This window comes from Myotis davidii, unplaced genomic scaffold (assembly GCF_000327345.1).
Source record: "Myotis davidii unplaced genomic scaffold, ASM32734v1 scaffold960, whole genome shotgun sequence".
NCBI classification, from domain to species: domain Eukaryota; kingdom Metazoa; phylum Chordata; class Mammalia; order Chiroptera; family Vespertilionidae; genus Myotis; species Myotis davidii.
The window spans coordinates 3038535-3049585 of NW_006293003.1; the positions used below are offsets into that span (position 1 = coordinate 3038535).

Here is an 11051-nt window from a genome sequence, read left to right on the forward strand (position 1 = left end):
CCCAAATGCCCTCCTCCCACAGGCCCAGCAGCTCAGATGACGAATCTAAGAGCTGGGCGGACCCTGAATCTCCGGTCCACCCATTGCCAGCTACAGATGGGGGACCACGGCCCAGAGGGGCACATGGTGCATCCAGATCAGATGACGGGCTCACACAGAGCCCTGTTTTCCAGTCACGCCGGGGAAGCCAGCTCCCCCCTTGTCTGGTCACCCCGGGTCTCTGCTCTGAAGACCCCTCAGCCCCTCATCTTTCCGGGGAAATGCTCCTTTCAACTCTGGGCTGCAGCTGGAGTGCCATCTCCCTGCTGTACCCCAGGCCACAGTGATTGGTCCAGGCTGGGGTCATGTGATCCCATAGGGCCAATCACAATCTTTCCCTGGGACTTTAGCATTTGAGACCCAAAGTCCGCGTCTCCATTCCTTTGTGGGAGAAGATAGAGGAGGGAGAAGCAGCCTCATGAAGGGTCCAGCTCGGTACGCGTTACACCCCTGCCCTTCGCTCGATTTCTCTCACTTTCAGCCAACAGAGGCTGGAGTGAGGCCGGATGGAGGGAGCTGAGCGCAGCCTCGGAGCTTTCTCAGACACGGCACACGCCCCTCCGTGGGAGCGGCTGCCTTTGCCAGGAAGAGCACTGGTGGCCAGCATGGGGTCTGGAGGGGCAGGCAGCAGCTCCAGCAGTCCTGGGAGAGATGGCTCCCCAGAAGCCCAGCGTTGCCCGGCCGCCCGCCTGCCGCGGCCGCTGCCCAGCTCCTCCTCCCACCCTGAGTCTCTGCCCCTCCAGCTGCTCCATCGGCGCTTTTCCTGTCAAACACGAGAACCCTAAGACATCCCTCAAAGCTGGCCCACAGGCTCATCTCGGCCTGCGGGTCACACTACCTAACCCCACCGGTCACGGGCCCTCTGGTCAGCCCCGCCCACTGTCTGCCCTGAATCCCGGACCTGTGTGACCGCGTCTCTTCAAGACACATCCCACGAGGAATCCCTCAGGAGAGGACTCAGCCTCACGGCGCACACAGCCCAGGCCCCGAGGACCCCCACCCTCCCAGGTTCTCGCTGGCCTGACAGGCTCCGTTTCGGCACCCCCTTACCAGGCAGCCTTCCCAGCACCACCACGGGCCTGTGCTGTAGGGCCAGCCCACTCTGCGGGCGCAGGCGAGTGGTCAGGGACAGGGGTCCCAGCAGGAGCCAGAACACCGGGCGGACAATGGAGGAGTCTTTCAGGGTGACGTTGAAGACCTGGGTCAAGTACAAGTTGTTCCACAGCCGCCGGTGAAGCAGGACCTGCAGAGAAGAGCTGGGTGGCAGGCCCCCGGCACCGGGGCTGCCGTGGGGGGCAGCACGGGGCCCCGCCTACCTCCACCTCTCCGTCGCCCTGGCTGGAGACGCCGTGCGCCTGCTCAGAGAGCAGCACCAGCCGGGTCCTGCTGTCCTCGATATAGGCCGACTGCACCATGGGGTAGTAATTCTGTGGGCACAGACATGGCCAGGAGGGCCGTCGGGCAAAGGCAAGGCAGGCCACCTGGTCAGGGACCGCCCTCTGGCCACCCCAGCCAAGCCCAGCTCAGGTGCAGCGGCAGCTCGAGGTGCCATGGGGGAGGGACTCATCCGGCTCCCCTGCCTCCTGACCTGTGAGCTGGGGACCTGAGCCCACTCAAGCCTCAGTTTCCCCTTCTGTAGATGGGGCGCAAAGACCCACTCTGGACAACTGCTGCAGGGAGGGAGGGACACGGGCCCGCCAGGGCCCTGGGCCGCGGGGTGCTGGCGTAGGGCCGTGATCTGAGCAGCAGCCCCACGGCCATGCCTCTGGCTCCCATGGGACAGAGCCCCCCGGGGTGACAGGCTGGACCGGGGGGGCCCTGGCCGCAGGGGGTGAGGACCAGCAAACAGAGATGCGGGGAACACACTCAGGCAGGCAGTGCGGAGCGGAGCGGGGATCCCGTGGAAGGAGAAAAAACAAAGGCTCATTGCAGGCTCACGAGGTGCCCAGCACCCCGCTCCCCTGATTCTCCCAGGGACCCTCACAACCCGGGGCAAGGAGAGGGCACGGGCACAGGGAAGATCAGTCACTTGCCCAAGGCCACCAACTGGGAGCTGAAGGCGTGGGCGCCGGACCTTGTGTCTGACTGGAGGCCCTGCGGCCGCCGTGTTCCGCTGAGAGCGCAGACACGGTCAGCCCTGGACACGCATCATCCCACAAACCCTCAGACCAATCCTGCCCAGCGAGACCTCATCTTACAGAAGGGGAAACTGAGGCCCCCCGGGGACTGTCCTCAGCGCATGGCAGCCCGGTTCAGACACCGGGTTGACCCAGCCTGGGCTCCACCCCCACCGGCAGCAGGGGGTGCTCCCGCAGAGGCCCCCCCCCCTCCTCCCGCGCCCAGGCCTCGCCAGCGCACCCGGGAGATGGTGTGGGCCGGGTAGTCCCGGTGGAGCCTGCGCTGCATCTGGAAGGCGTTGCTGTCCGAGTACAGGACCCGCAGGCTCTGCAGGCCGGTGCTGGTCCGCAGGATGGCCTCGCGGTTCACCTCCAGGGGGCCCACGCGCAGCTCCTGCTCCAGGCGGCGACAGAGCAGCTCCCGGTCGTCGCCCAGCGGCACATGCGCCAGGCGGGAGTAGATGGCGTAGGTGTGCTCTTTGGCCTCCAACGTCCTGAGAGACAAGAGCCAGATCGGTACGCAGCCTCCGGGCCTCTGGATGCCCCTTCCTCCTTCCGCCCTCCTCTCCTGCCCTCTCTCTTTTCTTTTCTTTTTTCCCTAATATATTTTATTGATTTCAGAGAGGAAGAGAGAGGGAGAGAGAGAGAAACATCAGTGATGAGAATTATTGTCAGGGCAGGTGCTTCTCTCCCCCTCCTTCCCGCAGGTGGGTGGGTGGGCAGGGTGCCTTTTCAGGGACAGGACGGGAGGCGCCGGTTCCCTGACGGCGCAGAGCCCGGCCAGGCCCGATGGCTCCTGTCGGGGAAAACACAAGAACTCCTCTTGTGCTCAGTCACTGGCACCGCGGGTTCCTGTCCCAGCTCCGCTCGGACACCGCCAAGGTGACAGCACGTGCAGACGCAGCCAGAAAGCCTGGCCTGGAGCCGTTCATTCCTGCACCGGACTTCCATCCAGCGGCAGCTGCCAAGCAGGAGCTGGTAAAGGTGGGCCCGCAGCACCCGCCCGCGTGCACCGAGGCCGCGCACCTGTAGAAGTACTGCCGGATCTCCGTCAGGAGGCGCCCGCGCACCACCTCCACGCTCACCGCCTCCCACGCGGGGTCCGCAGGCCCTTTAGGCAGAAACACGTAGTTGTCAGAGACGGGGAGGTCATTCTTGTCGCCGTTGACGGTGTACTCCAGGAACTGCTGGGTCACGCTGACCGTCCGGTTGCTCTGTCTACAAGAGGAGCCCAACAGAGCAGGGTTATTGCCGCTGGCAGTGTCTCCCGGCATCACCCTCGCGAGCTGGAGCCAGGCTGCCGCCTCTCTCTGCAGGTGCGAAGGGAGGATGAGTGCCTCTGCACCCACTCTGGGGGTGGCTTGGGGACAGTGCCGGGGACAGTGCGGAAGAGGAGGCGTCCGCGAGGCCCCTCTGCCCTCCGAAGGGGAGGGAAGGGAAAAGGCTCCTTTTTGTCCATCTGGGCCTTTCCCGTCTGGGCCCAGGCCGCCCCCAAGGACGTGACCAGTCACCCAGAACGGGGGCTCTGCAGACCACACCTGACAGGGACTTGCATGCGGTAAAGATAAAGAACTCTTACAACCGCACAATAAAAAGGCAACTCAGCTCGCCGGCATGGCGCAGTGGTTGAGCGTCGACCCGTGAACCAGGAGGCCACGGTTGGGTTCCCGGTCAGGGCACAGGCCCGGGTTGTGGGCTCCGTCCCCAGTGTGGGGCGTGCAGGAGGCAGCTGGTCCATGATTCTCTCTCACCATGGATGTTTTTCTCTCTCTTTCTCCCTCTCTCTCTCTCTCTCTTTCTCCCCCTCTCCCTTCCTCTCTGAAATCAATAAAAACACATTTTTTAAAAGACAACCCAATTTCAAACTGGACAAAGGATCTGCCCAGACATTTCATCAGAGAAGACATACAGGTAGCCGCCAGGCCTCGCAAGAGATGCCGGCACTCCGGTCAGCGAGGAAAGGCAAGTCAGAACCCCCTCGGATGCGACGCCGCGTCACACCCGAGGAGCGCCATCAGCAGAGAGACAGAAGGCGACGAGCACCGGTGAGGCTGGGCCCCCACACACTGAGGGGGGCCTGGAAGATGGAGCTGGCACCGTGGGAAACACCGTGGGAATGTAACAGATGTACCCTGTGACCTAGTGACTCCGCTCCTAGGAATCCACCCAGGAAAGGAAACCCACACGCACACAAATCCAGGCACAGGCATCGCCACAGCACCATGACTCAGAAGAGCCAAAACGTGGGAACTGCACAAGTGCCCGTCCGCAGTGGCCTGGATAAATGAACTGGTGTGGCTAAGCGGTGGAGTATTACTGGGCCATGAAAAAGGCACGCCGTGCGCCTCCAGGGTGCACCGCGGATAAAGCTTTGGGGACCTGATGCTGAGTGACAGAAGCCAGTCCCAAAAGGACCCCCTGTGGTCTGCTTTCATTTTATGAAATCTCCAAATTGGGCAAATCCAGGGGGACAGAGAAGAGATTAGAGCTGCGGGGAGCAGGAGACAGGGAGCATGAGACGTCCCTTTGGGATGAGGAATATGCTCTAAAAGTGTGTGTGGTGACGCTTGCACAATTCCATGAACATCCCAGAAATCACAGATGCATCCAGGCAAGCGGGTGAATGGGATGGTGTGTGAATTACAGTAATTCAGCTCTGATCCACCTCAGGCCTTGCCCAGGCGTTCCCTCCTATGGCACAATGCCCCTCATCTGTGCCAGCAGATCCTCTGGCCCTTCAAGGCCTCCGGCCGGGCTCCCGGGGTCTCCTCTGAGCACCCCCACTCCAGTTCCAGCAGCTCCTCTCTGAGAATGCGTCAGATGTGCTTTGCGGTGAGCTCACTGGAACTTCAGGGAGCCCAGTGAGAAACACCCTTCTCCTCTCCTAAAGCAGCTGGCAGGAGACAGGGGCCAGGAGGTGGGCAGTGGGTCCTGGCTTAGGTGTGGGCGTCGAGGGCTGGGAGGAAGGAGTGGCGAGCTGGAGCTGGCCCTCGCAGGGGCATTCATGATGGTGTGCAGGACTGAGCAAGGAAGGACCCAAAGCCAGCGGCTGACCCCACCTTTTCCCACCTGACCAGGGAGCTCGGAGCAGCTCGGGGCATTTCTGTGGCTCCCCTCCGCCGCCTGCTCTCGGTCCTCCCACCGGCCACAGCCCTCGCGAAGGGTCCCATTTGGAGGGAAGTCCCAGACCTCTGTGCCTGCAGAGCTGCTGACAGCCGCCTGGGGCTGAGCTCCGGGTGACACTCACTCACAGCCACGCTCTCCTCTCCCTCGTCTCCCCTCCCCCCCCCCTTTCCTTCTCCCACACTCCCACTCCTGGTTGGAGATCACTTCAGCACATGGACATGGGGCTCTGCAGAGGGAGCTGGGCTCGAATGAAAGCTGCCTGGGCTGTGGCCTAAGCATGGTCAGGGTTGGCCCCAAACTACCAGGGAGACCTTCCTGGGAGTCAGCTGCCTTCTCTGCTGTGAGAAAGTAGCTCCTGAATGAGTGGATGGATGGATGGAGGGAGGGAGAGATGGGTGGATGGATGATCAACAGACAGTTTGATGGATATGTGGATGGGTGAGTGCAAAAATGGATGGGTTAGTGGATGGATGGATGGATGGATGGACAAATAGATGGATAAGTGGATGGATAGATGGATGAATGGATGAATGACTCAATGGATGGATGTGTGGATGGGTAGAGATATGGACAGATGGATGGATGGATGGATGGGACAGGTGTGTGGATAAATGGGTGGGTTATACAGAAGAATGGAGGTGTAATAGGTGAATAGATGGGTGAGTGGGTGGGTAGATGGATAGTTTGGTGGGTGAGTGAATAGATTAATGAATTCTATGTTTCACTAAATTTTAAAAAGGGGGTAAAATGATTATTATATTTATTCCCTGGCGTGGAGGTCCCTCAATATCCCTTTTTCCTCAGGATCAACAGCTCTGGAATGAAAAAGTTCAAGAAAGTCTTTTTTGCACTGGCCAAAATTCACCCTCCTAGAAACAAAGATGGCAAAATGCTGAAAGACCTCCACCCCCATCAAGCCCTTCCCCCATTCAGGAGAGGAAATAAAGTCCCCAGTGCGGGAGTGACAGCTCGGGCCTCAGGGAATGCCTCCACCTCAGAGCCAGCAATGGCTGCACCTCACCTCTCCCAGATGCTGTGCATCAGGTTGGTGTCCGGGTCTAGGAAGACAGTGTAGCAGTCATTGTTCACGGACACCAGTTTCTTGCCCCAGGGCCTGGTGCTCAGTCTCCTTGGCTTGCGGTCAAGCTTGGAGGTGAAGGCCATGGTGGCGGTTGCTGCCTGTTTGCCCTCCAGGGCCTGCTCGGTGGGCCTGACGCTATAGTACCGGTAGCTGAGGCCTGGGATCGTGGTCAGCACATACAAGTCATATTTATGTGGGATCTCCTTCGATCTCTGGACCTGTAGGGCCAAATGTTCAACGTAAAAGAGATTCTGGGTTGGAGGACTCGTCTCCGCAGTAACCCTCAGCATGCCCTCCTCCTGTGCAGGGCGCTCACTACCCAGGAGGCAGGGCATCTTTCCATCATCAAACTAAGCTGAGTTCCCCTCCTTGCATCCTCCCTGCTCAGCAGGCTCCAGGCCTGGCCTCATCTCCCTCCCCTGCTGCCGGAGTCCATTCATTGTCTTCACTAGCTGAGTTTAGACAGAGACCCCCAAAAGCTAGTAACCTTTGAAGTCTTAGCAAAGGTCAGGACTGTGCACCACCCAGTTAATCTAGGAACCACTCAGTTAATTTAGGTAATGGTAGTTGAAGCATCATCCCCACCTTAGTTCACTTAATTCCTTAGATACTTGTGTAGATCCTTGTTGATTATTGTTGATCAGATACTCTGCCTATTCCTGGAAATTGTCTACTGATGAGCTAATCAGATACTCTGTATATTCCTGGAAATCGTCTGCTGATCTGTGTGTCATTGAAACCTCCTTACCCTAAGGGCTACTCCAGATCAATAAAAGATTGGAGTGGCCTGAGCATCGGTGAAAGATCTTCGGGACTTGGCCCCCTGGTCCCCCAATATTGCAAAATTATCTCTTGTCATTTTTCCCTCATTTGTTGTGCAGCTCCTCTTTCAGATACCGAACCCTACTCCACACAGAACGTGGAAGGAGTCTTACACGACATCTGGCGCCCGAACAGGGACCTCCCTCCCTCTTGGCACCAGCACCACCAACTGCCCTTCCTTCCCAACTCCTGTTGCTTCCTGCCCCTGAGCCATTCTCCATGCTGTTCCCTCTGCAAGAGACCACCTCCCGGGAGGGGGCAACCTTCTCCCTCCATCCTCCAATTTCCCTCGGAGGGACACTTTCGGGGGGGGGGGCTTTTCCATCCCCTTTCTCTGGCTTGGGGAGGGGGCTTGGAGGAGACACGGGGCCCATTTGGCCATGCCCCTTGCTCTTAGGGCAAGTGGGAAGCCTTTTGGGGAGGCCCATCAGCACACCCCGAAAGGTCCCACACAGCCTCCCACCAGCCTTTGGTGAGACGCTGCAGGCGTCTGTCCCCCGCAGCCTCCCCAGTGACTTTCCTTGTCACCGTCTGCACTTTCTCCTTTGGTTCCCTGCCTGTCCCTCTGGCTAGAAGGCAGGGACTTTGGCTGGGATAGTACCCAAGTGCCTAGACCAGCGCAGACACGTGGCAGGGGCTCCAGAACAGCCGGTCAGTGATTTACTCTGTGTGGTGCTGCGCTTGGTGGGAAGGGGGCCATGCTGGGTCTGCACAGACCAACACCTCCTCCAGGCCTCCTGCTCGGAGGAGCTCCCCTGCCTCCGGTCTCAGCAGGGGCTGCAGCCCTGGCTCCCGGGGCACCGCGCCATGTCTTCCCTGGCCCTTCAGCAGCTGCTGCCCTCCCCACAGTGACGTGTCCAGAGACCCAGAACTCAGCCCAGAGCCAGGCCCAGAACAGGCACGGGGGAGTGTCTGCTGAATGACTGACGGGTGGCACCTTCCAGGGAAGGGCCCGTAGGATGACAGGAGGGGTGCCCAGGGCACCAGGTCCGGCTCCAGGCAGGCGAGGAGAGGAGACTGGACCACACACTCAGAGTGGGGGGCCCCTCGGTGTCTGGGTGCTGGGCTGAGAGGCAGCCCCGATATCAGCACCTCTGTAAACCACCCCTTTAAGGAACAGGAAGACCTTTACCTCACAAAGTGGGCATTTACATTAGAAAACACACACGCTCAGGGCAGGGCGAGCGGCCCCCGCAGTGCAGGCCACGCCGAGGCCCTCCAGGGAGGGCCTGTCCCGGGACCTGTGGCCACGTCAGCTGCCCAGGCCTGGTGTCGGTCCCCTGGGTAGATCCCTCCAACCCGCAGTGGACACGCCCACATGGATGTCCTCAGGGGGGCGGGGCTGTCGGTGTCCCTGCGAGCGCCTGGCCCGGGCAGGCGTCAGCAACAGCAAGTGCGTCCGCAGCAGCAATCGTGCCCCTACCTGGGCCTTGACCGGGCGGCCTGACTCGTCCGTGACCGTGACGTGGGGGGAGCTCACGGTCAGGTTGATCACAGTGGTGACCGTCCGGGCCAGGGGGTTGTAGACCGCGGCAGAGTGTCCCCTGGGCTCTGAGCCTGCAAGGAGGGTGGGCTTTCCTTGCTGTTCTCAGGTGACACCATGGGGGGCCCCTCAGTGATGGAGAAACAGACAGGTGAGAGCTGGCCCTGCAGGGCTCCCGGGAGAGGACAGGGACGGATGTGCTCCCTGCAGGGCTCCCGGGAGAGGACAGGGACAGGGTGTGCTCCCTGCAGGGCTCCCGGGAGAGGACAGGGAGGGGGTTTGCTGCCTGCAGGGCTCCCGGGAGAGGACAGGGACAGGGTGTGCTCCCTGCAGGGCTCCTGGGAGAGGACAGGGAGGGGGTTTGCTCCCTGCAGGGCTCCCAGGAGAGGACAGGGATGGGGTGTGCTCCCTGCAGGGTGCTCCACACCACTCGGCGCCATGTCCCTGTCCCCAGTGCCTCTGGACAGCGGAGGCTCCGTGTGCTCCTGGCTCACCTCCTGGTCAGCCCACCCTGCGGGTGAGGACACGGAGGCCAGAGAAAGAGTCGCCGCCCCCGGCAGCCCAGCTCCTGAGGCCAGGCCCCGCGGCTCTGAGTGCCCGGCACGGAGAGTGACCGGAGATTCTCTGGAGCCTGGAAAGTCAAGTCCAGCTGCCCAGCCCAGCATGCGAGACCCCCGGGTGTGCACCCGAGTCCCTTTCTGTCCCTTCGTATGCCCCGCGTGCAGCCAGCTCTGACCACGCCTTGAGCCCGCGCACAGCACACGCTGTCCAGCGCCTGCCCCCGCTCGGCCGCTCCCTTGGGCTGCGGTGCCCTCAGTCGTCTCCACTGACCCCTTGCTGCACCACTGCCCGTGCCAGCACGTGGGCAGGGACTGCCCTGCCAGGCAGTGTGGTCACTGCCCTGTCCTGCTCTTTCCATGACTGTCTGTCTCTCCCACCAAGCCCAGGCCTGTAGGCGGGCGCTGTGTGCTGCCCCCGGCCCCAGGGTTACCCAGAGTCTGAAGGTGGGATGGGGTCCCACACAGATACGTGGGGCGGGGGGCAGGGAGCAGGCCAGGTGAGCAGTGACATGGAGGGGAGAAGGGCTCAGTGCGGAGAGCAGGCTGAGGGTGGGGGCCTGTGGGTTTGAAGCCCCTCAGACCCGTCAGGTGGGTGTGATCGTCACTGTGAACTCATGACACCCTCACGGTCAAGGCCTGGGTCCACCGGCTGCACTGGGTGCCTGTGCCCACGCTGACACTCGGCCGGGGCGGGGGCCCAGCCACACCAGGTTCCCGGGGCACCTAGGCCTGCACAGCACAGGGCAGCGGCAGGCCTGGGGTGCAGCGCCGTCTCCCCGGGTCCCCGCTAGAACAGCAGGGCAGGAGCAGTCCTCGCAGGCCGAGTGGGAGGCGGGCCAGGAGCCAGCCTGGGGAGAGCCCCAGCCGATGCTCAGCCCTCCCTTGTGCAGGGAGAGGGAACGGGGGCTCGGAGCGGTGACGCACCTGCCCAAGGTCAGGCGAGGTCAGGGCACAGGAGGTCAGGTGTTCAGGCCCCGCCCCAGCCCCCAGGCTCTCCTCTCAGAAGGGACCAGGGCGTCCGCACCCGCAGCCCGCACCCCACCCTGCGGGCCTCGCGTACCTGGGGAGTCTCGGGGCCGGTCCAGCACGATGGCGGCCATCAGCCGGAGCACGGCCTGCATCCCTGCTCTCAGATGCTGCACAAACATGTCCCTGACCTTGACAGCCTCCGTCCCGGTGATGCCATCGTGGTGCTGCACCTGCCGCCCCACCAGAGGGGGGAGAATGGGTCCGCCTGCCCGCCGAGAGCTGGCGGGCCCCGCGCCTGCTAGGCCCTGGCTGCCCTTCCGCTCAGCAGGTGTGGGCGCAGGTGGGTCCCTCGCCCTTTACAGAGGGGTACCGCGGCGCAGGGAGGCGAGCAGCTGGTGTGTGCCTTCCTGACCTGCGGAACCAGCTGACTTTGGGGAAGACCCGTCGCTCCTGCTGGGCACCCCGGGACACGCTGGGCTCAGTCCGTCCCTGCGCCGCGGCCCCGGGCCAAGCGGGTCCTGCACATTATGGCACTCGATTGCCCCCACCCACTGGGTGGGCGTGTGTTCTCACGGCACAGGGCGAGGTTAGGGCTCAGATCATCCCGTGCCCGAGGCCACACAGCAGAGCAGGGCCTGCATCCAGCGCACCCCATCCAGGCTGGTCACCAGGGGCCCTCAATGATCTCATCTGCGACGGGGCCAGCAGTGACCAGGCTGGACGGGGAGGGCGCGACGCGGAGGTTCCCGCAGAGGCGCGTTACCTCGGAGACGGCCCAGCGGAGCTTCTGGAGCTGCTTCAGGGCCCAGCGGGGGTCCAGGCGGGGCCGGGGGCTGGGCCACATGTAGCGCGTG

At 62.2% G+C, this 11051-nt stretch overlaps 1 protein-coding gene across 1 annotated transcript in view; it reads right to left on the minus strand.

Annotated features, from left to right (window-relative positions):
- MAN2B2 (mannosidase alpha class 2B member 2) overlaps positions 1-11051 on the minus strand; it is a 65524-nt gene that overhangs the window by 42966 nt on the left and 11507 nt on the right. Inside the window, exons 8-15 of the mRNA XM_015565804.1 lie at positions 10961-11051; positions 10289-10427; positions 8609-8742; positions 6304-6581; positions 3183-3374; positions 2398-2650; positions 1356-1466; positions 1090-1282 (exon numbers count right to left, since the gene is read on the minus strand). The exon at positions 10961-11051 is cut by the window's right edge and continues 24 nt beyond it. Of these exons, the coding sequence (XP_015421290.1) occupies positions 1090-1282; positions 1356-1466; positions 2398-2650; positions 3183-3374; positions 6304-6581; positions 8609-8742; positions 10289-10427; positions 10961-11051 (1391 nt within the window). The remainder of the gene's footprint in view (positions 1-1089; positions 1283-1355; positions 1467-2397; positions 2651-3182; positions 3375-6303; positions 6582-8608; positions 8743-10288; positions 10428-10960) is intronic.